The sequence below is a fragment of the Rutidosis leptorrhynchoides genome, chromosome 5, assembly GCF_046630445.1.
Source record: "Rutidosis leptorrhynchoides isolate AG116_Rl617_1_P2 chromosome 5, CSIRO_AGI_Rlap_v1, whole genome shotgun sequence".
NCBI classification, from domain to species: domain Eukaryota; kingdom Viridiplantae; phylum Streptophyta; class Magnoliopsida; order Asterales; family Asteraceae; genus Rutidosis; species Rutidosis leptorrhynchoides.
In genome coordinates this window covers 193875070-193902772 of record NC_092337.1, presented here as the reverse complement: position 1 = coordinate 193902772, position 27703 = coordinate 193875070, and the positions used below count along the sequence as shown (strand labels likewise).

General features: G+C 33.3%; 2 protein-coding genes across 2 annotated transcripts; one reads left to right on the top strand and one right to left on the bottom strand.

Annotated features, from left to right (window-relative positions):
* Positions 1-12012: 12012 nt before the first annotated feature.
* LOC139849210 (uncharacterized) lies at positions 12013-24083 on the top strand. Its single transcript, XM_071838872.1, has 7 exons — positions 12013-12041; positions 17591-17643; positions 19846-19891; positions 22137-22310; positions 22537-22604; positions 22728-23848; positions 24015-24083. Exons 1-7 carry the CDS (start codon positions 12013-12015, stop codon positions 24081-24083), a joined length of 1560 nt encoding a protein of 519 aa, XP_071694973.1.
* A 777-nt stretch (positions 24084-24860) lies between these two features.
* On the bottom strand, positions 24861-27315 carry LOC139847314 (uncharacterized). The gene has a single exon (XM_071836987.1). The coding sequence runs from the start codon at positions 27126-27128 to the stop codon at positions 25152-25154; it is 1977 nt and encodes a 658-aa protein (XP_071693088.1). The 5' UTR covers positions 27129-27315; the 3' UTR covers positions 24861-25151.
* Between the last annotated feature and the right edge of the window lie 388 nt (positions 27316-27703).

Sequence of the window (27703 nt, the reverse complement as noted above, 5' to 3'; positions counted from 1 at the left end):
CACATACATCCGAATGTATTAATCCCAATAAGTCCTTAGCCCTTTCATAGGTCCCTTTGAAAGGTGCTTTAGTCATTTTTCCTTGTAAACAAGATTCACATACATCAAACGAGTCTAGTTCATTTGATTTCAAAAGGCCATTCTTTTGAAGTGTATGCATTCGATTCTTGTTTATGTGACCAAGGCGACAATTCCATAAGTAGAAATCACTCAAATCCCTTTTGAGTTTCTTGGTGTTTGCATGGAACATTGAGCTATTGTATGATGTGTCATCATGAACCAATTCATAAATACCATTCGAAGGCGAAGCCTTGAAATAGAACACATTATTTAAAGAAACATCGATATCATCATTAATGAAATTAAGATTAAAAACATATTGTTTCAAACGGGATACAGAAATAATGTTTCGAGATAAATCGGGTGCATACAAAACATTTTTCAAAATAAGCTCCAAACCACTTGGAAGCTTTAAAACAAAGTCTCCTTGAGCTTTCACTTGCACCCTTGCTCCGTTTCCCATGAAGAGACTTGTTGTTCCCGCATCTTGATCATTTCTTTTGAACCCCTGCAAAGAATTTCAAATATGAGTTCCACATCCTGTGTCTAATACCCATGTATTAGAAGAAGTAATATTAAGCTTAATGTATACCATATATACATTACCTGAGGTTTGCCCTGCATCTCTCTTTTCTTTCAACTCATTTAGGTAGACCGGGCAGTTGCGTTTCCAGTGACCCATTTCACCGCAACCAAAGCACGGATCTTCCTTGGGGTTAGCTTTACCGGCAACCTTTTACTTTTTGTTCTTGTTGGTTGGGGTAACCATATTTCCCTTTCCCTTGCCCTTGCCTTGGTAGGAGGGTCCTTTCCTCTTAGCTGCCTTCGGCTTAGAAGTGTTATTGTTTTTGGACCCGCCTTCATTGATCGTAAACACGGGTGAAGCCCTTTTACCCATGCTTGCTTCTACCGTCTTAAGCATGTCATGTAATTTGCCAATGCTTTTATCCCATCCATTCATGTTGTAATTCATTACAAATGTGTCAAACCTCTTTGACAAGGAATTAAGGATAAGGTCCGTGGCTAATTCATTAGACACGTTTCAGTTTAGACGGTTCGCTCGATCAATTAGGCTTTTTATCTTAAGGACATAAGATGAAACGGATTGGGAGTCATCCATCCGACATGCATGAAGCGCTCGGACCGTTTCAAAGCGCTCGACACGAGCTTGTTGAAGGAACATCTCCTTCAACTGGGTGATCATGTCATATGCACTATGATGCTCTAAATCCTTTTAGAGTTCTGGTATCATAGTCCCAAGCATGAGGCATGAAACTTGCACCTAATCAGTGCAATACTTATCCCAATAAGCCATGCCTTCCGTATCATCCTCTTCCGGTTGATCGGGAATGGGGTCTTCCAACACATACACCCTATCCTCTAGTTTGAGGACAATTCTTAGATTGCTAAACCAATCCATGAAGTTCGTATGGTTGAGTTTTTCCTTTTCGAGGATTGACCTCAACGATAGGTTGTTAAAGTTGATTGGTGCGTTTGGAATGTTGTTGTTATTGGCGGCCATCTACAAAATTTAACAAAGTTGTTTAAGTATCAATTTTAATTTTAACAATCAATACCCTTTAAATCCAATTGATATTTATTAAATTTTAGAATCCAACGGTAAACCAAATTTTGGTTAGGTGACCTTTATCCCGTCATTTGATTTAGCTAGGTAGTCATTATACGACAATTGCAATCCTTTTGCAACTTCTAAGTTATGGAATCATGCAATCCTTTTGCATGGCATATTTATTCCATCAACGCCTATTTGTTCCTCATGCTTCGGTGACCCTAAGTTCATAATTCCCAAATCAAGTCGTCCTACTTGTGTAAATGTGTAAATTTAACATACAAGTGGTTAGGTGACCTTTATCCCACAAGCATGCGAAATTCACCTTAATTATATTAGTTTACTCATAATGGTTAGGTGACCTTTATCCCATCATGAGTTCCCTAATATGCCTAAGTGACACACAAAAGGATGGCGTTTAACTTGTTTGCCTTGTTTATAAGGGAATTTGAGTTTTCATTAATTCTAGTTTGAGAAAACATTTGTACCATACACCAACATGCATTTAGTGTATGGTTTATTTGAAAATTCATTTTCATATCTTGTAATTAAGCGAATTACTTGATATAAATCATGTTCTTAATAACCGTTTATTAATGTTGTTATGCTACTTTTAATTTAACTAATTAAATTGTCGCTTTGAATGTCGTTCATAATGTCTAATTTAACCAATTAAATTGTCATGTTGCTTGTTGTTAACTTGTGATAAACTTGTAGTAACCAAATATACAAACACAATATACAACCATGCATGTAAAACTAATGTGTTCACAATCAAGCCATTTTGGTAGACATTTGTTTAGCCGAAAACAAATGTCACCGGTTAAGGGGTTATAACACAAAGTAGGAGATTTTAAATCTCCCACTTAATCTTGCATCCAAATGCTCCTTCTTGTATCCTTCAAGTCATCATCTTGCATCTTCATTTTTAAAAGGACCCGTTCATATACATTATAAACGATTCTCAATAGTTGATTACATCGCGAGGTATTTGACCTCTATATGATACATTTTTCAGACATTGCATTCATTTTTAAAAGATAAACTCTCTTTACATCAAAAATTGACAGACATGCATACCATTTCATAAGATTCAACTATAAATGACCTAATCTGTCATTTACTTAATAATAATCTCTATTGAACTCAACGACTTGAATGCAACGTCTTTTGAAATATGCCATGAATGACTCCAAGTAATATCTTTAAAATGAGCAAATGCACAGCGGAAGATTTCTTTAACACCTGAGAATAAACATGCTTTAAAGTGTCAACCAAAAGGTTGGTGAGTTCATTAGTTTATCATAATCATTTATTTCCATCATTTTAATAGACCACAAGAATTTCATTTCTAGTTCTCATAAATATACGTCCCATGCATAGAGACAAAATTAATCATTCATATGGTGAATACCTGGTAACCGACATTAACTAGATACATATAAGAATATCCTTTATCATTCCGGGATCCTCCTTCGGACATGATATAAATTTAGAAGTACTAAAGCATCTGGTACTTTGGATGGGGTTTGTTAGGCCCAATAGATCTATCTTTAGGATTCGCGTCAATTAGGGTGTCTGTTCCCTAATTCTTATATTACCAGACTTTAATAAAAAGGGACATATTCGATTTCGATAATTCAACCATAGAATGTAGTTTCAATTACTTGTGTCTATTTCGTCAAACATTTACAAAAGCGCATGTATTCTCAGTCCCAAAAATATAAAGGGTAAAAAGGCAAATGAAACTCACGCATATAATTATCGCATGTATTCTCAGTCCCAAAAATATAAAGGGTAAAAAGGCAAATGAAACTCACGCATATAATTATTGTAAAACAGTTAATAAAGCATTTGCATGTATTCTCAGCCTAAAAACGTAAAGAGTAAAAGGGAGCAAATGAAATTCACGCATATAAATATTGTAAAACAGTTAAAAAGCATTTGCATGTATTCTCAGCCCAAAAACGTAAAGATTAAAAAGGGTAAATGAAACTCACATACTGTATTTCGTAGTAAAAATACATATAACGTCATTGAACAAGTGCAAGGTTGGCCTCGAATTCACGAACCTAAATTAATTATATTTATTTATGTGTTGTTCAATATTTGTCTAACAAATTAGGTCAAGTCATAGTGTACCACAATCCTAATGCTCGAGACTAATATGCAAAAGTCAACAAAAGTAAATTTGACTCAAAATAATTTCCAAAAATCTATACATGATTAATATATAGTTTAAATATCATCGTTTTATATTTTTAAATATTTTTGAAAGATTTATTAGAGTAAATAATATAATTTATTTATTAATAAATAAAATTTTATATTAAATTTATATAATAAAATATACTTTTATATATATTAAGTAATAAAATTTATAGGGTTCATTTAATATCATAAAGATAATATGATAGGTATTATTAAAGTAAGTTATTACACGTAGTAAAATATGTTTGTATCACATATTTATTTGATAAAATAATATCTATAATGATAGTAAGTAAAAGTTGTATTATTTTGTAATAATAATTATTATTATAAAAATATCAATATTTATAATTACTAAGATGACATTATGATAATACGATAATTCTAATTATGATAACTTTAATATTTACGATAATTTTTAATATTATCTTTAAAATAATAATTCTATTTAAAATAATAATAATAATGATATTTTATAGTAACAATGACATTTCTATTAAAATGATAATTTTTGTTAAAATGATAGTTTTAATACTAACGATACTTTTAATAATAATAGTAATGATAAAAATAATAAGAACTATAATTTTATCTAAATCAATATCTTATAATATTTTAATTTCATCATGATACTCTTACTCATTATTTCCTAATCGTTTCGTTTAATAGCTTTTAATCGTCTTTTATATCGTGTTCATAATAATGATAATAATAGTAATCAAAATAATTAGGTGATATAAATATTTGTTTTAATTACACTAATATTAATAATGATAGTTACTATAACATTATTAACGATAATACTAATAATTATCTTAATGATAATATAGTAATAATAGTAATAATAATAATAACAATAACAATAACCATTTTTAAATAATGATATATATATATATTAATAATGATGATAATAATAATAATACTAATAATAATAATAATAATAATAATAATAATTGGATAATAATAATAATACTAATTATAACTTTAACGATAATAATGATAGTAATAATAAAAAAATAACAATTTTTAATGATAAATCCCTTTTATTGATAAAGATAATAATAATGATAATAATAAGATAAAACTAGAACGACGATAAAAAGGACGATAATAATAATCATTTTTAATAAAAATATCGAAAATTCAATTGATTATAACTTCTAATCCGTTCATCGAAACCATTCGATATCTAAAGGAAAAGTTCTTAATTTTTCGCTAGCTTTCCAAAGACATGCATATCTTATACCTTATCTCAACCACAAGTGTAACTAATTCAAGATTCAACCTAACCTGTCTAAGGGCAATATCAAAAGTACAAGCATGCATAATCCTAAATACTCGAGCACTAGTCAGGGATACACTATTAATATGTAAAAGTTAAATTATGAGTACTCACGTATCAATATTGAGATTCAATATTGCAGGAAAGGTACGTAGACGCAACGGAAATGATAAACACTATATTGAACTCACGAGCATACCCATGAACCATACTCAATCACCTCCATAGCTATAACCCATAATTTCCTTAATCCTATCCTACTAGAAAAACAATTTCGAAATCACTCGGACAGCACTCCGTCGTAATATTTTATGTATACTAATAATATCTTGAAATAATACGGAGTAAATATATATATATATATATATATGTAAATCGATTGAGAGAGTTTAGAGAAAAATATTTTCAAGTTTCTATGAAATAATGAAACCTATTGAATTCTATTTATAATAGATTTTTGAATTATTAAAGTGAATTATTAAAGTATGAATTATTAAAGTGAATTATTAAAGTATGAATTATTAAATTAAATTATTAAAGTGAATTATTAAAGTATGAATTATTAAAGTGAATTATTAAAGTATGAATTATTAAAGTGAATTATTAAAGTTAAAGTAAAGTAAAAATAAAGTAAAGGTAAAGTTTAAGTATAGTAAAAGTATAAAACTATGTACGTATAATACGCGTATAAATATATATATTATTAATTTAAATCGTTATATATATTTAATAAAATAAAATATAAATATCGTTATCTTTATCATACTAGTTAAGTAATGAGTTGTCAAAAGTGGTTCTAGATATTTATAAAAGTTATATACGTTTTAATAATAAAGTTCTTTTTAAACTGAAAACGTTTTTGTACGTTTGAACTAAATAGATCAATCGAGTCTTTATGAGATTCAATCTTCCACTATCCTTTGTCTAGTTCTCAATGATTGACAATTTGTTCTTATTTATAAATCACTTTACCATTTTCCGAATATTGTTAAAATTGAAAGATTTCTTCAAATCAACGTAGGCCTTTCAACAGAGACTTGTAATCATAATTCAATATATCTGATAATTCAATCATTTGATCTTATCTTCTAATTCCATTGATAAACATTTTGAAATAGATACAATCATATAAAGTATTTAATCTAATATTTTGTTTACGTTTCAAGTTATAATATATATACACATATACATATATAATCATATTCGTTTAATGGTTCGTGAATCGTTGGAACTTGGTCGAGGTTGAATGAATGTATGAACATAGTTTAAAATTCTTGAAATTTAACTTAACAAATATTGCTTATCGTGTCGGAAACATATAAAGATTAAAGTTTAAATTTGGTTGGAAATTTTCGGGTTGTCACAATTTTTACAAAATATATCCTAATACATTTTTCTAAAAAAAAAAAAAAATACAACCTAATCTATTTTACATACCAAATATAAAATAAATTACATAACCAAAATTAATATTACATACCAAATGAATAATTAATTTTACAAACCAAATGAATGAATATAACAACTACATAGAAAGATTAACAAATTAACCAAACAAATATTCATTCAAACACAAGGTCATGGCTATGATTATGAACAATAATTTATCAACAAATATGAACCAAATGGCAAGTCCAAAACCACTTTTGGAACCCCTACAAATTCGGCCAAAATCATAAACCCTCCCAAACCCGAAAATTTTTGTATTCCATATTCATGCATGTACATGGAATGCAAATATAGTGGGTTTAAAGACCATATAAAAGAAGCATATTTCATAGAATTCGGCTCTAGATACCATTGATGGAATTCAACATAACAACAAGTTCTTAATGTTTACATGATCACAAACCAATTTTATGATAGTTAAAGTAAGCAGAAGCATAATTATAAGAAAACAAGTTTATATGTTTAACCATTTAAATTGAATTCCATGTAAATATCAAGTCATGAACATATGCTTACATATAACAACAAGGAAGTAAGAGTTATACCTCCTCAAACTTATTTGAGGGCTGTTTTGGATGAGCAAGTAGATGATGATGAATGGAGCTCCAAAAGAGTGAAACCTCAAGTTGTTATACCCCAAACTATGCACCAACACCTTGTACTTTGGTTAGGATTTATTTACACTTGAATTAAACTTGCATAAACTAAATTTAGAACCCTCTTTAGGACCCTAATAGCCCACGGCAATCAGCAGCTCCCAAGGGACTGTTTTGCAGTTTTTTTTTGCTATATCACTTGATTTGTTTGCATGTGTGCGTTGCTTCTAGTCAAGGGACATGCATATATGGAATTGTGTTATTGAAAGCATCAAAGAATAAGCATGGGTGAAGTCCTTGGAGTCCCAAAAACTGCCCATTACTTAAGTATATAATAAGATTTATAAAACTTGTTATAAGTTATATAAAACTTGTTATAAATATAATGCATTTGTTAAGATACTTTTATTTTATAAACCATTTTATAAAATATAACACAACATAATTATTTAAACCTATAAATAATTAAATATAAATTATCCAAATAATTTATCCCAAGTGAAAATATTTTAGAAACCCGATTTTCTAAAATCCAAGTGTCGGGTATTTATTTAACGAACCAATCGTTAAGATTAAATACGTATAAGGTGTCGGTAAGCTTGTTATTGGGTATGACCCGACTTGGATCATAACATGTTAGCCACATTAATTTAATATGTCTCTCGGGCATACGCAATACCTTCAGTTATGAACATCATTACTACCTCAAGTATAGTAGGTAAACCTACTGAAAATGATGAGAAAATAACTTGAGCTTCAAAGGATCTTTGATGGCTTGGAAGTTCTTGAAGCAGAATCATGACACGGAAACAAGTTCAAGTAAGATCACTACTTGATTTAAGATAGTTATGTTTTTATAGGAATTAAACCAAAGCTTGGATATGATTATTACCTTGATTAAGAATGAAAAGTTACTGAGATTAGATGGAAGTTCTTGATCTTTGATGAGTTGTTGGATTGGATTAAAAAGATTGGAAGTAATCTTGCAACTTCTTGATTCTAGGTTGTTTTTATGATGATTAAAGCTTGTAATTGAAGCTAAATGATGGAGAAAATGCTTGGAGATGATCAAGTATGAAGTTAGGAGTATTTTGAGAGAAAATTGGGAGTGTAAGTATGAGAAAATGGAGTGAAGAAATTGTGTGCATGCATAAAAACGTTTTTAGTTTATAAAGAAAGAAAAGATTACTAATTTTGTTTTCTTGCTAAATAATTCATGCTACTTGACAAATGGTTGGTTCCACATGTTTCTTAATCATTTAAGGCTGCTAAGGAGCAGATTTTTATTAGTATATACCAATAGTAAATACATCTAGAAGCTGGATATAATACGAGTGCAAATACCGAGCGAATACGAGTAGAATTGTTGATGAAAATGAATGAGAATGGAATTGTAACCATTTTTGTTAACTACGAGTGTTTTGATATATGTCTTGAACTCCTTCAAATGTGTATTAATACACTATATATATATATATATATATATATATATATATATATATATATATATATATATATATATATATATATATATATATATATATATATATATATATATATATATGCATTTTAACTGAGTCGTTAAATCATCGTTAGTCGTTACATCTAAGTGTTGTTTCGAAACCTTTAAGTTAACGACCTTGTTAAATGTAATTAATCTCATTGTTACTATATCTAATGAGATGTTAAATTGTTATATTATCATGATAACATAGTGTGTTAATATATCTTAATACGATATATAAATATTAAGATGTTATTACAACGATAATCGTTACGTATATATATCGTTTCAAAATCCTTAAGTTAGTAGTCTCATTTTATGTATATAGTTCATGGTTAATATATTTAATGAGATACTTAATTATCATTTCATAATGTTAAATATATATATAAGTTCACATATATATTATCATGTCATTTACAAGTTATAACGTTCGTGAATCATCGGACAAATTGGGTTGTCACACGTTTACATAAAATTCGTTCCAATTAATCAAGTCTTAACAAATTTGATTTCTTAACATGTTGGAAAATTTTAATCATGTAAATATTAATATCGTTCAATATATAACCATGGAAAAATCCGGGTCATGACAGGTGGGGAGCACATCCATGTTGCAGGTAGCACCTATAACCAAGCATGCTTCCTGCGGATGTACCTCCCAAAGTGTGGGTGCACGGGGCCGAAGACATTACATGTCCACTACTCACCTGTACGCTCGCCACTCCTAAAAACTACTATGCACCTCACAAAGCACGCCATAGCAGTACCCGAGCCTTATGTCTTATCTCCTCACATCGCGAGCTCCAACAAATCCCGCACTGAAGTCGCAGGGTCAACACTTGCTTGAATTAAGAATTAAATTTGGATGTTCTCCATCGATTGACTGGATTCGAGCACCTTGGCTAAAGCATCACTCTCAAGATGATCGGTAATAATTTTGGGCAAATCTGTCAGAACCTCTATATTGTCAGAAATGAGCTTCCAAAAGTTTACCCGCTCCAACGCTTTGGCGGCCATGACTGCATTTGAGTAAAGTTCGCCCACTGTAGATTAACTAAGAATGTTCGATGCAATCTATGGAAGATCATCTTTGAGTGCGGCAAAATTGTTTAACGCTGAATCACGATCAGTGACCACCCGGTCAAGGTGCGCGGAGATGTCCTGTTTCTCAAAGGATAACAAATTAAGGTTGGAATTAGCAGCAGCAAGTTCATCCTTGAGCGAGTTGTTTTCCTCTACCAGATCAACTTGTGCGGAAAGAAGCTCAGCCTTTTCCTTCTTTAAAATTTCAACAGTGGCCTCCACTATCTTCAATGCTTCATCGGCCACTTTAAGCTTTGACTCTAAGTTCGTCAACCTCCTCTGTAACTGCCCAGAAAGATTCACCTCTGCCTTATGGGAACGCTCGCTGTTTAAACGATCACAATCTCTTGCCCATGTTAGAAACGATAGCTGTGTATCAAAGCATGCCTTTTGGTCCGGCGTTATCTTCTCTAACTCACGCCTTATGTCAGCAGGAGCACACCCTTGCATATACATGTGTTGTTCCGATGCAGCACTCTTGGAAACATTTAGAATTGCTTCCGAGTTATCAATGCGGATGGGTGCATAAGGGTTGATGTTCAATTTAGGACCTGAGACAGAAGTAATCGAGGGACCAGTAGTAGCAGGAGTTGCAGGATTGGTTGGCAAGTTCGCAATAATAGCAAGTGGAGTTGGATTAGAACAGATCACGGGTATCCAGGCAGTTGATTCGAGGGGCGCAGACATTGCTGGGGGCGCAGATGTGGGCATGGGCGCATTGATGACATGCTGAGCAAGAGTCACTGTTGGGGCGCATCTTCATCAAGGTTCACAACTGGCAATGCAAAAACATACGTGTTAGTTTCCAAACAATTAATGAAGGTATAATATAATAAAAACTGTATGAAATACAATGTTATACCTTCAGAGGATGAGGTGTCGGACTTCTTCTTCTTCATTGGAGGGTTTAAATGCATAGAGCTTTTGCGCTTAAGCGGTTGTTCATCTTCCTCAGTTGGAGCATTCAAATCCTCTACAACGTTAACTGGCACGTCTTTATCAGCAACTTCCTTTTTCACAGAGTAACCTTTCAAACTTTCTGCAACCATAACCTGGTAAAGATTCATCTCTGCGAGCAATGACATACAATGGTTAGCATACTTTTTATTTAAAAGTAAATAATGCATAATTATTTTGAGATAAAACTATACCTCTCCCGTTAAGTAATATGACTGGACGGAATTCACTGTATTGCCAGTAGGAAGAGATTTCGGACAAGTAAAGAACTTCGTTTGGGTAAACCCGAATGCTTAGTTTCTTACCGAAACAGAGGTTAAACTGTTCCTATTCTGGCAGTATCATTGGGGGGGGGGGGGCGATTAAAAGCAGGGTTAGCACCAGAATGCCATTGGAGAATGTTAGCGAATTGTTGAGGAATGAACTTGTTATCGACATAATAAAAAGAATCTTTCCAGGAGGTATTTAAGCCTTTCTTCATACCAGACGTAAAAGATGCCCGATCGGTGAAACTCTACCAATCGTGTTCGTTAACTTGGTAACAAAAAATGTTTTTAAAGACGTTAATCGACTGTTCTTGGTTGTTTTCCCTACACCATATTTCAAATAACGTTAGACGAGCAGCACCATAGGGATGTAATTATCATAGGCCAATGTTATACGACGACAAAACCGCCATGAAAAAGTTAGTCGGAGGGATGCGAGTGTTTCCGACTTCTAGGGTTTGGTTGTAGACTTCTACCATGTTGGTTGGGGGTTTATGGGCTCGTTGGTTTGTGAGTGGAAGGGTAGGGGTGTATTGAGCAATTGGTGGATACCAGTCGATAAAAGCTTCAACGAATTCGTCGTCTAAGATAGAAGAGATGGAATGGACTTGAAAAGTAGTTGAAGATGAAGACGACATATTTACAATTTAAAAAAGGGGATGGAAATGGAAGATTGCACTGACCTGGGTTAAGAAACGGGAAACTAGCCGGAACTTGATCGGGGATGCAAATAAGAAAAGAAGTGAATTTTTGAATTTTTTACCACATTTGGTAAAATCGTCGACCTATTTATAGCATAAACGGTTAGGGTTTAAAAAAGGAATAAAACACGTGAGGCGCACAGCTGGCCATACACGTGTCGCAATCCTAACGGGTTGCAGTGAAAAGACGTGGTGCACGATAGAAAAACCCATTAGCTTGCTTATCATCCGTGTACGATAGCAAAACTCTTGCAGTTAGGATTTGACAGCCTGTCATAATTAACTGACTCCCGCCGATACATTTTCATCATTGGCAGACGTTTAATTGACATGCAAGAGGCTGCATTTAATGCTTGCAGGCATGCGATCTTTGGATTATTTTGATAATTTCCAATATATTTTGTGCTAATTTTTGGTAATGATCAATTTATTATATTCTTTGGAGTTTAATATCATACACTTTTTGGAAAAGTGTATCACATTAAACTGGGGGGACTTAATGATACACGTACCTCTGCGCCTAGCGCATCGTGCGTATCACCTGCTGGTTGCACGTATGTCATGTTCCAAATTATGTCTATTGCGCGCATTCGATAAACTTTTGCTTAGCGAATAAGTAAGATGGCTAACAAAGCATATCTTATCCTTAAATAACTGAAATCTTATTCCTAACTATAATACCTATATTTATGGGATTGATACGGAAGGATCTAGAATCGTTTAAGGATACATCTAGGGTTAGGTTTAGCTATAAATATAACCCTAAACCTAGCTCATTGATCATCGAATAACAATCAACGTTTTCTGTATTACTCGATTAACGATTGCATCCAGAAAACACTTTACGGTAACACGTATGTTCACTGTGAACTGTAACCCTATGAAACCACCCAAGTGGCCATTATTGCGGCTAAGCCATTAATGGTGAACTAATTCATTAATCACCCTTTCGTAGATCTTCATCTCAATAAAGGTTATCCAAGGTAACCAATGACCGGAGATTAACACTATAATGTTCTTAAACACTCCCACATGGCACTCAACATATGATCAGTCCTATGCGACAGATTTATGTTCGATCAATTACCATCCTAATTATGTCTAGATAAACTTTAATATTAAAATGATATCTTATAACACTTATGTGTTTAACTTTAATTCAAGGCTAAAGTGTTAATAAGTTGTCATTAAGTGTGATTAACTAATATTAACACTTTAGTGACAAAAACTCTTTTTGATATGAAGGATGCAACTATTCTAAGCATTTTTGAATAAGTTTCATAAATTATAGATGTCCCAAAGTAGTCAAACATTTTTCGATCAAAAATCCGGACAGTGAGAAACTACGGTCGAGCCATGGCTGACCGTGGAGTTGACCGTATACCTTGTTTCAAAGAACCAAGATACAGGGCATCCCACGGTCTGACATGCGGTCGACCGTGGACCCAGCCATGCTCCTTCAGTATTTTTCAAATGACTCTTTTGACTTAACGGTTTTGTGTATAGGTCGTTCGCTAGAGATTGTGTAGGCTCATGTACTTGTGTTGTTCTATACGTTGTTTAAGCACACAAGACTTAGTGTCATCATCAAAACAAAGTGGTTAACATTTGAATATTATTATTGGATCACTAATCAACAAAATCTAAAAGAGTAAAACCACTTACAAAAATGATGATGAGTTTTCTTTTGCAAAATGTAACTAATGTGAAGATGAAAAATGAGTATTTAGAGAGAGAAAATATAATAACTAAAGGAAAATAAAGGGAGAAAATTGTTATAATAATAATAATAATATAGATATGGATAGTCAATTTTAGTGTATACATATAGTCAATTTTGGTACACAAAGTATGTATTTTTATATTGAGATTTTAGGCTATAAATACTCATGAATGCAAGCATTAAACTTGCACCATTTCTCACACTTACAAAGTGTTTCTTTCTTTCTCTCCATTATCATCTTTGTTCTTACACTTCATTATTAGTATTCTAAATCAAGAATCAAACCACTAAAGGTAGTTATAAGCCTACTGAATTATAACATCAAGAATCAAACCACTAAAGGTAGTTATAAGCCTACTGAATTATAACACGTTATCAGCACGATAATCTTAATACTAAATATGGTTGGCTCTGCCACCAAAATGATATATGGTCGGTTATACCACCAAAATGATATATGGTCGGTTATACCACCAAAATGATATATGGTCGGTTATACCACCAGAATGATATAGGTCGGTTATACCACCTGAAAAAATATATGGTCGACACTGTCGCCAAATTTTCATTTATGTTTACTAATATTTATATTTTTGTTATATAACATTTATTTATGATTGCTTACACATGGTCGACACTGTCACCTACTTATCATTTATGTTATATTAAATTTATGTTTAATGTTTATATACTTATGAATATAAATTGACTCTAATTTATCATGATGTTTGTTTTAATTTTTGATAATAGAAAATGTCGAATCTGGAAAAGCTTAAATTTACTCCTTTAGAATCAACTGGAAACAACTACATGCCATGGGTTATAAAAGTAAAAATGCATCTTAAATCAATGGGCATTCTTGAAACCATAAATGAAAACAACACTTGTTCTGAAAAAGAACAAGCTACGGCATGTTGCTTTATTCATCAACATATTGATGAATGCCTACAAAATAATTATGTGACTGTAGAAGATCCCCATGTTTTATGGGAAGGTCTCAAAAGCAGATTCAATAATCAAAGAGAAATTTTACTTCCAGCTGCAATGGAACAATGGAGAACATTAAGGTTCCAAGACTTTAAGAAAGTAAATGAATACAGCTCAGCTCTGTATAATACATGTTCACAACTTAAATTCTGTGGACATGAAATTAGTGATGCAGACATGATGGAGAAAACTTTCTCCACAATGAATGCTGCAAACATCACAGTGCAAAGAAATTTGAGAATGCTAAAGTTCAAAACATATCCTGAACTTAATTCATATCTCTTAGTTGCAGAGCAAAATGATGAGCTATTAATGAAAAATCAGCAATCCCGTCCTACTGGTACACTTGCAATCCCTGAAGCAAATACTGCAAATAATTATAAACAGGGACAAGGACGCGGGCAAGGTCGTGGTTATAATAACCATCACCATCATCATGCCAAAAGCCATAACTATGGTAGAAACCATCCTTATGGTAATGGTAATGGGCGTGGACGTGGTCGTGGTCGTGGCCGTGGTGGTCAAAGAAATAGTAATCCACGAAAATATAAATATCAACCACAAAACAAGCCCATTAAACAAGATGTTGAAGAAAATTCTTCTAAAAATTCTGAAGAATCTTGCTACAGATGTGGTAGAATGGGCCACTGGGCTAATACTTGCCGAACATCTAAACATCTTGTTAAGATGTATCAGGATTCGCTGAAAGGTAAAGAAAAGGAAGTAAATTTTGTGGATAATATTGATCCAACAGTCACTGAGAAACCATCTGATTTATATGAAGATTTCTTGAATGTTTAAGTTATGTGTCTTTTGAAAAATAAACGATTTAATATCGTCTGTCTTTGTCATTATGTTTGCTAAATGTTTCAGTACTATCTATTTGCGTTTAAAATATTGTGTAATATTAATGTACTCACTATTTATTTCTTATATATGAAGTTCAATATGAATTTTGCTGGAATACAACATCAATCAAGTGGTGGAGATCTCTGTATAGCAGACAGTGGAACTACACACACTATACTTAAATCCGAGAAATATTTTATTGATCTAAAACCAACGGAAGGAACTATACATACAATATCAGGACCTGCTAACTTGATAAAAGGGATAGGAAAGGCAAATTTCATACTACCAAATGGTACAAAATTTTTAATAAATGATGCCTTATTTTCTCCCAAGTCAAGCAGAAATTTATTGAGTTTCTCCGACATATACCTTAACGGGTATGATTATCAGTCAGTGACAACAGAAAATGAGAAATATTTAAGTATCACTGACAAGAGTCATGTGGTTGAAAAACTGCCAAGACTTAGTTCTGGATTACATTATACACATATAAATGTACCAGAAATACATATGGTAGTTAACGAAAAATATATTGATCCTGGTGTATTCAGTTTATGGCATAACAGTTTAGGCCATCCAGGATCAACAATGATGAAAAGGATTATTGAATGTACTCATGGACATCCACTAAAGGATAGAAAAATCCATCATGATACAATGGTTCCATGTACATCTTGCTCTCTTGGAAAATTGATAACTAGACCCTCACCACTTAAGGTTGAGAAAGAATCACCAATGTTTCTTGAAAGAATTCAAGGTGATATATGTGGACCAATTCATCCACCATGTGGACCATTTAGATATTTCATGGTTCTAATAGACGCATCTAGCAGATGGTCTCATGTTTGTCTGTTATCAAGCCGTAATGTGGCATTTGCAAAATTTCTTGCCCAAATTATTAAATTGAGAGCTCATTTTCCTGATTACACCATTAAAAGGGTGAGACTTGATAATGCTGGTGAATTTACATCTCAAGCATTTAATGACTATTGCATGTCTATAGGAATTGTTGTTGAACATTCTGTTGCTCATGTGCATACACAAAATGGTTTAGCCGAGTCATTGATTAAACGTTTACAGTTAATCGCTAGACCATTGATAATGAGAACAAAACTCCCTGTATCTATATGGGGTCATGCAATTTTACATGCTGCTGCATTGATTCGCATCAGACCAAGTGCAAGTCATAAATATTCCCCCCTACAACTTGCTTTTGGTCAAGAGCCAAATATTTCCCATCTTAGAACATTTGGTTGTGCAGTGTATGTTCCAATTGCGACACCACAACGTACAAAAATGGGTCCTCAAAGGAGGTTGGGAATATATGTTGGATATGAAACATCTTCAATATTAAGGTATATTGAACCTATGACAGGTGACGTTTTTACAGCACGTTTTGCTGATTGTCATTTTAATGAAACATTGTTCCCTAGATTAGGGGGAGAAATGAAAAATAAAGAAAATGATGTTTCATGGTGTGAACCTCAATTAAAGTATCTTGATCCTCGCACAAAAGAATGCGAGACAGAAGTTCAAAAGATAATGCATATACAAGAACTTGCAAATCAATTGCCTGATACATTTACAGATACAAAAACGGTGACAAAATCATATATACCAGCAGTAAATACTCCAGCTCGAATTGAAATTCCAAAAGCTGGCAATAACGTCACTCATGAATCTTTGCCACGTCAGAAACGTGGAAGACCAATCGGTTCAAAGGATAAAAATCCTCGAAAAAGAAAATCAGCTGATAATGAAGTAAAAGAAAGTGTTCAAGAAGAACCACAAATCAGTACTCCTACTGCAGAGGAGATTGATGATGTCAATACAGAAATTGCAATCAATTATGCATATTCAAAAATATTATGGAACCGAAATGAAATGAAAAATCTTGATGAGAAATTTTCATTTAATGTTGCATATGACATCATGAATAATGATGATGATCCAGAACCAACATCTATGGTTGAATGTCAAAATAGACATGATTGGGCTCAATGAAAAGAAGCAATACGAGCTGAATTAGAATCACTCAATAAAAGAAAAGTTTTCGGATCCATCATTCTCACTCCTAAAGATGTGAAACCTGTAGGATACAGATGGATTTTTGTCCGAAAAAGAAATGAGAAAAATGAAGTTACAAGGTATAAAGCTAGACTTGTAGCTCAAGGTTTTTCTCAAAGACCGGAAATTGATTATGAAGAAACTTATTCTCCTGTTATGGATGCAATTACTTTTAGGTACTTAATCAGTCTGGCAGTTTCTAAAAATTTAGAAATGCATCTCATGGATGTTGTGACTGCTTATCTATATGGATCACTTGATAGTGATATATATATGAAGATACCTGAAGGATTTAAGGTACCAGAAGCATCAAATGCAAAACCCAAAGAAATGTATTCGATTAAATTACAAAGATCTTTATATGGGTTAAAACAATCGGGACGTATGTGGTATAACCGATTAAGTGATTACTTGATAAGCAAAGGGTATACAAATAATCTTACTTGCCCTTGTGTTTTCATTAAGAAAACAACATCCGGATATGTGATCATAGCTGTTTATGTTGATGATCTTAACATCATAGGTACAAATAAAGAGATCCATGAAGCCATTCAACTTCTAAAGAAAGAATTTGAAATGAAAGATCTCGAAAAAACCAAGTATTGTCTTGGTTTACAAATTGAGCATATGCCTAATGGTTTACTTGTACATCAAACAACATATACTGAAAAGATTTTGAAACGTTTCAATATGGACAAGGTAAAACCATTAAGTACTCCTATGGTTGTTAGATCACTCAATGTTGAAGCTGATCCATTTCGTCCATGTGAAGATCAAGAAGACATTCTTGGACCAGAAGTACCATATCTTAGTGCAATTGGAGCTCTTATGTATCTTACAAATTGTACAAGACCTGACATTTCTTTTGCAGTTAATTTGTTGGCAAGGTTCAGCTCTGCTCCTACCAAAAGACACTGGAATGGGATCAAACACATATTTCGATACCTTCGAGGAACTACTGATTTAGGATTATTTTATTCTAACGAATCAAAACAAGATTTGGTTGGTTATGCAGATGCAGGTTATTTATCTGATCCACATAAAGCTAAATCTCAAACTGGATATGTATTCCTAAATGGAGGTACTGCAATATCATGGCGTTCTCAAAAACAAACACTTGTTGCTACATCGTCAAATCATGCCGAAGTGATTGCATTACATGAAGCTACTCGAGAATGTTTTTGGTTGAGATCAATGACACAACTCATTACTGATTCTTGTGGACTAGAACGCGATAAAAGTCCAACAACTATCTATGAAGATAATGCAGCTTGCATAGCACAGATGAAAGAAGGGTATATCAAAAGTGACCGAACAAAACACATACCACCTAGATTCTTCTCATACACTCAAAATCTCATTAAGGACAACCAGATTGAAATGAGATATGTGCAATCTAGCAAAAACTCTGCTGATCTTTTCACGAAAGCACTTCCAACTGCTATTTTCAGAACACACGTTCATAACATTGGCATGAGACATGTTCAAAAGATGTAACAGCTGAAGCGATGTCTACTTGAGGGGGAGTCAACTCCATGCTGCACTCTTTTTCCCTTAGCTAAAGTTTTTTCCCACTGGGTTTTCTTTAGCAAGGTTTTTAACGAGGCAGTAATTTATAGTTGATCTTCAACAAAATAAAATTGCTATCCAAGGGGGAGTGTTATAATAATAATAATAATATAGATATGGATAGTCAATTTTAGTGTATACATATAGTCAATTTTGGTACACAAAGTATGTATTTTTATATTGAGATTTTAGGCTATAAATACTCATGAATGCAAGCATTAAACTTGCACCATTTCTCACACTTACAAAGTGTTTCTTTCTTTCTCTCCATTATCATCTTTGTTCTTACACTTCATTATTAGTATTCTAAATCAAGAATCAAACCACTAAAGGTAGTTATAAGCCTACTGAATTATAACATCAAGAATCAAACCACTAAAGGTAGTTATAAGCCTACTGAATTATAACAAAAATGAGTATATATAGATTCAATGACTTTTATACATTATATTATCTTTTGAATTATTAAATATTTAATTAAATAGTAATAAAATAACTATTATTTAGATGATTATTTATTGATATTGATAAATAAATATCTTGATTATCCCTAATTGTTCCGTAAATCTATTCAACTTTATTTAAGGTTAGAATAGTAATTTTTTTCAACCATTAATTGTTTTTAAGGTCCTTTTTGGTAGATCAATTGTAAATTTCTGGTTATAGCACTATAAGTAAAAAAAAAAAAAAAAAAAAAAAAAAATTGATGACGAGATTATGAAGGTATTGATTGTAATTTGCCAAATTCAATGGTTGAAAATTGATTCTAGATTAATAACTTCATTCACTTTTAAACTTATCTTTTAATATATAGTAGAAAAGAAATTATTATTAGGGGGATGTGAATAATCTGTATAAGGTGTAACGCGATACATCTTGTAACTAGATTATCAAAATATCTGATGACCTCAAGTTTTTTTTGTTAAAGAATAACTTCACTATTAAACTTATCTCTTAATATATAGTAGAAAAGAAATTATTATTAGGGGGTGTACATAATCTATATAAGGTGTAACACGATATATCTTGTAACTAAATTACCAAAATATCTGATGACATCAAGTTTTTTTGTTAAAGAATAAAAGAAAACTAAAAAGAAAAAGAAAGATAAGTTTTTGAAATATTATTATTTTATTTGATCAGTAAATTTGGGTTAAAAGAAAAAGTAAAGGAAAGGAAAAAATTGTTGTAGGCAGCGTCTGATCCCTGGTCATGGAGATAGCAAAGGAAAGTCGAACAACCAATCTAACAAGCAATATTCTTTTAGGTATCCGGAAAAATAATATACAGCCCAATACAATTACGGTTTTATATAAAAAAATTATTATTTAATAGATGGTGAACAATACTCATCTATCTAATGACGTACATCCCGCCCCAAGCTTGTCACGTGAGGCGCATGACATATAAACTATGAGTATGTGTTGTACATATCAGGTCTAGCATGAAAAATGCTATTAAATATTATTTAGAGATGGCACGCTAAGGATATTGTACGCAGTGGCGAAAAGTAGAAGGGACAGAGGGGGCATCCGCGCCCAGTGAATTTGCAATTTTTAGTGTAAAAATTTTGAATTTTTCGATTTTGCTCCTAGTGGATTTTTTTTTCCCCAAAGCTTTCATATTTTGCCTCAAAACCTCCATATTTTGCCCCAAAACCTTCAGATTTTGTCAAAAAACCTTCATATTTTGCTCAAAACCTCCATATTTTGGCGCATAACCTCCATTTTGTCCAAAAAAAGTTGCTACATTTTATAAAAAAAATTTGCCTCTGGCAAAAAAAATTTCTGCTTCCGCCACTGATTGTACGTTACGCCGTGCCATGCAATGACGTACCTCTTACCCAGTCAACATTATCTTAAACATTGAAGGTGTTCGGGATTTTAGTACCACGTAGGCGAACGCGAGATTGATCGTGGAGTTACAATTGCTAGAAGGTTCTTTGAGTGCCAGGCGAGTCTATGTGTTGTCTTGTGGAGTCCTATGACCCCATTATTTTGAATATTTTTTTGTACACTATATTCTTCAAATTGTGCACCACTAAATTTAATGGGGAGTGATCCGTACACCACCAGTTTTTAGCCGTACACCACCAAACATGCATTATGATGTTGTACTGTACAACAATGTAAAGCATGTTTGGTGGTGTACGGCTAAAAATTGGTGGTGTACGAATCATCACCCAAATTTAATACTAGTACTCCATATATTTTTAAAATGTATGGTTTTTGAAGGTAAAGAACTATTAAAATATTCTTCAAATATAATTAGCTTTGAAAATTTGTTTTAGGACCCTATTAAGTGTTCATCATGAATTCGTCACTATAATTGAGTGGCCGTTATGGAGGGAACGTTATTAAGTAACCGTCAATAACTACCTTATAAATACTAAGGTTGGGTTATCAATCAAGGACACTACACTTTTACACACTCTCAATTCATCCAATTTTTACGATCACTTTGGAGGTTGGACAAAAGTCAACTACAATCACCACCCTCGTCTTAGTCACCTTTTTCGAAATCTACATATCATATAAGGTTAACCAGGGTGACTAGACCGAGTGTTCAAGATGATCAACTTAACTGCACTCAAGTCAAATTTTGTTTTGATATTAATTATTATATAAGGTTAATATAGATAGAGATGTTTAGACTAAGCATATATTCACATGTGCTTTATCTCTTTATTTATAACAATAAAAGATCTAAAATTACAAAGTAAAGTACACAAAACTTAGCAGATGAGAAAAGAATATTAAATCACCTCTCATTCTGTTGCAATCAGGGAATATACATATACATAATTTATATATGTTGTAGTTGTACTACATTTGATCTATAAGATAGATAAATTTACATAATAAAAAATCTAATCAAGTAGAATGGAGATGCTTGTAGACGAGCATGAGCATCCACTTCGACTAAAAGATTTGCAACCAACATATCCAAATTTAGAAGAAGAAGAAGAAGAAGATAAAGATGATGATGATGATGATGATGACGATGAAGATGATCTTATCAAGCGTGAAAACTTCAAAAGTCGTGAATGTCATCGTTGCAAAAAAGAAATCAATTGGTTTCATAGACATTACTATGAGTGTACTCGTTCATGTCTTTACTCGCTCCACAAATTTTGTGGAGAGCTTCCCTCTACACTAAAACACACATCACACCCTACTCATGCTCTTACTCTTACTCTTACTCTCACACATTAACGGTATTATGGGATTTGTGTTTTATGTGAATTATATGTCAGATCTGCGCTCTCTTATGACTGTACTGAATGTAAATTCACAATTCATGCAAATTGTGCTATGGCATTGAACACAGATCGGATCATTTATCACCCTAGCCACAAGCATCCATTAGTAGCTATGCCCAAACCACTTTTAAGTGAATGTAATGCTTGTGGGAAAAGACATGAAGGGGAGTTTTATGTTTGTAACGTGTGTTTTCATTTCTTCATTAATCGTGAATGCGTTTTTCTACCCAAAAAGTTGATAATTCAAGACACTGGAAATGGTTCCTCACCCTCTCATCCTTTCTTATTCCTTCCCGGAGGAAGCTAGAGTGATCTCGTTCTATCCTAGGTGTAGGGTATGCAATGAGCATTTTATGAAAAAGCTTTTATGGGTGTATAAATGTGACAAATGTAGGTTCTATACGCATCTAGATTGTGCAACATCAAGAGAAGAGCCATTCATGTCAATCATCTCATCTTTTGGTAAATTCTTCTTGCGCACTTGTTTAAGACAAATGATGCCTCTTTAATTGTGACAAACTGACAACTTTACTTAATTAGAGATTTTAATCTTGTCACATGTATTGACAATTTGTTATTTGCTAGGAAACCGCAAATTCAGTAAAGATTATAAAGATTCTGATTATCCGGATCTCCTCAATCTCCCATTTCCTGAAGATAGTGATAGCGTAATAAAACATATGTTTTCGAAACAAGTAGGATGCGAAACTTCAAAAATGGAAGATGGGAATATGATAAACATAAACAGTTTTCATCAACATCCCCTTATTTTAATACATGTAGAGTCAAGTAGTGATGATATCACAAAGCCAAATTTCTCAAAAAGTAACACTATATCCACTCACAACCCAATGAAAAAAATTGAACTATTATGTAACGGATGTTTGAGACCAATCATACGTTCGCCATTTTACAAATGCGCCGATGAAAAGGAGAAGTGCAACTTTGTTCTTCATGAGTGGTGCACCCGACTTCCTACTAGAGTCGAAAATTACCCGGATCACCCACAACACACACTCATTTTCCATCCAAATGCCCTCGATAAGTTTTTCTCTGTGTTCGTTTGTGGTGTATGCAAATTGATATGTAATGGATTTGTTTATAGTTGTGTAAAATGCGACTATCATATAGATGTGAAATGTGCGTTCATACCCGAAAAAATAACACACGAAGCTCATCCTGGTCACATCCTTTCAAGGGTTCAGACAAAACGTTACCGAGAGATTTGTAGTTGTCGATTATGTTCAGATAATATTTGGGACCAATTGTCATTCCTTTGTCACACTTGTAATGTTTTTATGCATGTCAAGTGTGCTTTGTTATTACCTCGTCAAATTAGGCATAAATATGATAAGCACCCTATGAGTCTATCTTACTTCCCTGTTGAAAACCATAGAAGTCTATACTTCTGTGAAGTTTGCGAGGATAAGTTCGATCCACAAAGTTGTTTCTACCATTGTTATAATGGGTGTGCTTTCTCAATCCATACCGAATGTGCTCCGATAATACTTGAACCGCAGAGAGCTACACCCTACCACAAAGGAACTTATGATTTTCTGAATATAAAGTTTGGAGGCAGTTACAATCTTAAAGGTCACCCACACTATCTCTATTTCGATCAAGGTATCAACAGCGATGGTCACTGCAACGGGTGTGGAAGATTAGTGGAATACGAGATGATTTTCAAGTGTCAACAGTGCAACTTTGTAATTGATATGAAATGTTGTGAGCGTTTAAGCAAACCATTTCTTTTTTAAACTGTTTTCTATCATATCTATTTGTGTTTATCTTCTTTTATGCGTTGAATATGTACTAGCCGTGACTGAATTCATGAAAATAATTAGCATTTTGAATCATTGATGTTATGTGCAGCCAAGCAAAACAAGTAATGCAGATCAAGGGAATCTGTGTAAAATTAATGCTACACCACATTTCATTTAGACATTTTTTTTTAAATAATTTTTGGTTTCAAATATAGTTCATGTACCCAGAATCATTTTAGTGATCACCACAAAATTTTCACACCTTGCTAGAGGTTCCAAGTTTAAATCTTGAGGTGACCATAGAAAGTTTAAGATCCAATCCGTGACTGTTCCAGATAGGGCATGTACAAGGAGTTAAAAATACTCGCTCGCCGAGTAATCCGAACCGAATTGAGAAATTCTAACACTCCATACCTCAAAACTCTTACCTATTTAAAGATTTTTATGTATATATGTATATATAGTATACAACTTTTAGTGCATTAGGAACAACCACACTACTTTATGTGAAATGAGCTGCATTATTTCTTGCAGATCATCCAACTTGTGTAGGACAAGTTCACTTGCTGGTGCTGAAAATGGATATATTTGTACATAGTTGGGACATGAATTCAGAATGCTACTTACAGCTGAGCATGATAATTCATTACATTACATAATACATAAAAACACCAGGATAAAAATGATAATAATAGTGAAAATTATAATGTACAAACTTATTGTTCGTATTGTAGTAAAATTTATATGTTACTTGACTAGATGTATGATCTGTTCAATCAAATTGTCACTGGTCCTAAATTCCAAATGAACACGCACATAACATACCAAAAGTTCTTTAGTTTCAACCATTAAATTCTAGACAAAATTGTATATATAGTGAGTTAAAAGAAATTTAGCCAAAGTAGGACTAAAAAAGATCATTTTACAGGTGAATCCCAATCAACTGATATCCTTTCATCAAATTCCCAGTTCACAAATACTATAAAAAGAAAGATGTTCACTTTTGATATACGAAAAGAATAATTTACAAAATCATTACTTGTATACAATTTACAATTCAAATATAATAAATTTCCCTGAAAAACTACATGTGACAATAGGTCTCATGTTCACTCCACAACAACAGCAGCAGCAACAAACAAACATATATATGTATATGTATACAATGTAAATTAAAAGCACAAAACCAAAAGGAACAATTCTAACCTATTTTACCATATATTTAACTCATGATTATGATGATAACCTAATGAAACCCCCGTGATCCTAGAGATTGATAGAGTTCCAACCTACCTTTCGAGTTCTGTAAAAGAGACTCTACCGTTTCATCTTGAATAAACAACGATTGTTTCGACGCCCATTCAAGAACAGTAAGCACTTCAGCTTGTGCAAGATCTTCACTATCGGGAACATGTAACGCAACATAACATAACAACACCAACGCAGGTGTTTGAACCAATTGTTCCCCAAAGTACACCAATTGAATCAAATGTTTCACACCACCATTACTAATAACCGCTTTAGAATGATCAAGGTGTAGGTAATTTTCCGAACACGCAAATTTCGTCAATGCAATAGCCGCCGCTTTAGTAATCTCGGGTTCTCGTTCATCAAGAAGTTGAACCAACGGTTGTATCATTTGTGACTCGGTTGCACGAAAAGTTCTAGCCAAGTTCCCAATCGCTTTAACACACGGAAGCAAAAGTTTCGAGTCGGCTTTTTCTATAATCTTTAACAATTGCTCGATAACCGCTTTACAAGCTGGCGCGTTTGGCTTGAAAGCCGATCTTCTTAACTCGGAATCTTGTTCGGCTACACTCGTGATTTCCATTAGCGCCATCGCTGAATTATACTGAACTTCTTCGGGACCTTTTTCCAACAAAACAGCAAAACACAACAATGCTCGGGATTCAGTGATACTTTTACAAATAGCCGAATTCCCTATCGCTAAATGCCATAAAGCCCTTGCAGCCATCGCTTTCATGTAAGCTTTCGTTGTGGGGTCCTCCAATTCTCTCCCTTTATGTAAACTATTAGCAGATAACGAAACATTAGTATAATGATTATGATTTTGCTTCTTCACAACAACGTTTTCGCTTTGATTCTTCATAGCCATTGTACTCGCTACAACACCATGCATACTAAACGGTTGTTGACTATTCGTTGACCCAGTAGGATGTGCGACTCGATTCTTACCCTCATCATGATCATGATGATCATAACTATTCACACCCTTATTAATTCGACTCGTAATAACAACATTCGAACTAGTACTATTACTATTACTGTTACTATTATTACTATTAGCTAACACAACAGCATGAATTGAATTAACTTTATTACTAGTAATAGCATACTTACTATGTTCTTCAACCGTTTCAAACGCGAGATGACCAACTAACAACCTCACAATATTATGTTGAGCAAATAGATCTTGACATTTCGGATAATGCGAAACTAACTCCGAAACGGCCCACGCAACAACTGCTTGAACTTTCATTGGTCCTTCTTTTAAAATTTTCACAAAAACAGAACAAACTCCGGCATGAATCATATGTTCCACACTTTCAGGATCACGCCCCAACAACCCAATTGCCAGGGCAGCATTCTCCTGTCCTTCTAATTTCCCCTCTTTCGCCAATTTCAATAACGGATTAACTCCGCCTTCTTCAATAATCAATTTACCGTACCGATCATTATCTCGCGCTAACGATACGAGTGACGCAGCAGCATCAGAACGATCATCTAAACTGCCGGTATACAGAATTGCAATTTGTTCCCAAATTAAGCACAAAATCGGCTCGTTAGCTGCAATCGGAGGTAACCCTAAGTACTCGTCGGTCGAATTATTCGGGGCGGATACTCGGAGCAACCAGGAAACATCTCCGATTGAATTTTCGAGCTGAGACGACATTTTGCGAAAAGCGGCAGCCGGAATGATTGTGAGTACTCTTTTCACGATTCCGTTGTTACGACATTTGAGAACGAGTGATAACGCTTTATCGAGAACTTGTTCAGTGTCTTCGATTATGCGTTTAGTAGGGCGTTCATATAGATCGCTGCTGGCACGTGCGGCTTGACGGAGAAGACCGGCGAGTTTTTCGGTTTTGGATTTGAGTTCGGTGCAGTCTTGTTTGTTGATGACAGATTCATCTGAGGTTTTGATGACTTGATCTGCTAATTGGATCGGTCTAGTGAGGATCTGTTTGACTATATCTGCCATAACTGGTTGAGTTAAGTTATGAAGTTGCCGGAATTGTGAGATTCCGGTGATGGAGATCGGAATTTTATGAAGGGATATTTATATTTTAGGTTTAATTGTAGGAATCAATGAAGAGGTGGAGAAATAAACATTTAGGTAGTTGATGACAGAGGTTCCAGAAGAACTTATCAAAGTCAAAAGTCTGAAACAAAAAAGATATTTAATTGACTTGTTTTAACTGAATTAATTTGAGTACCAAGGTTTTAAGATAAACTGACGGAACATAACTAAGTTAAACCGTCAATATATAAATGCAAATACTCGTTTTTTTTATAGTAGGTTGAATTGAATAAAAAGAACTTTATCTGTTTATCCTCTTATTCAATTTTAAGGGTTTGGTTACTAGAATCGCGATGATGTTAATTTTATTGTTGGGTAAATGATAAATTTAGTATGAGTAGCATTTTTCATAAGTGGTAAGTGTTTGATTTGATGTGAAACGGTGATACAACTTAACTTAATTTTACACCGTTAATCTCTCTACTTCCCCTTTGGTAGTTAATGTTAAAAGAGAGTAGTTGGTTCGGGATCATAGG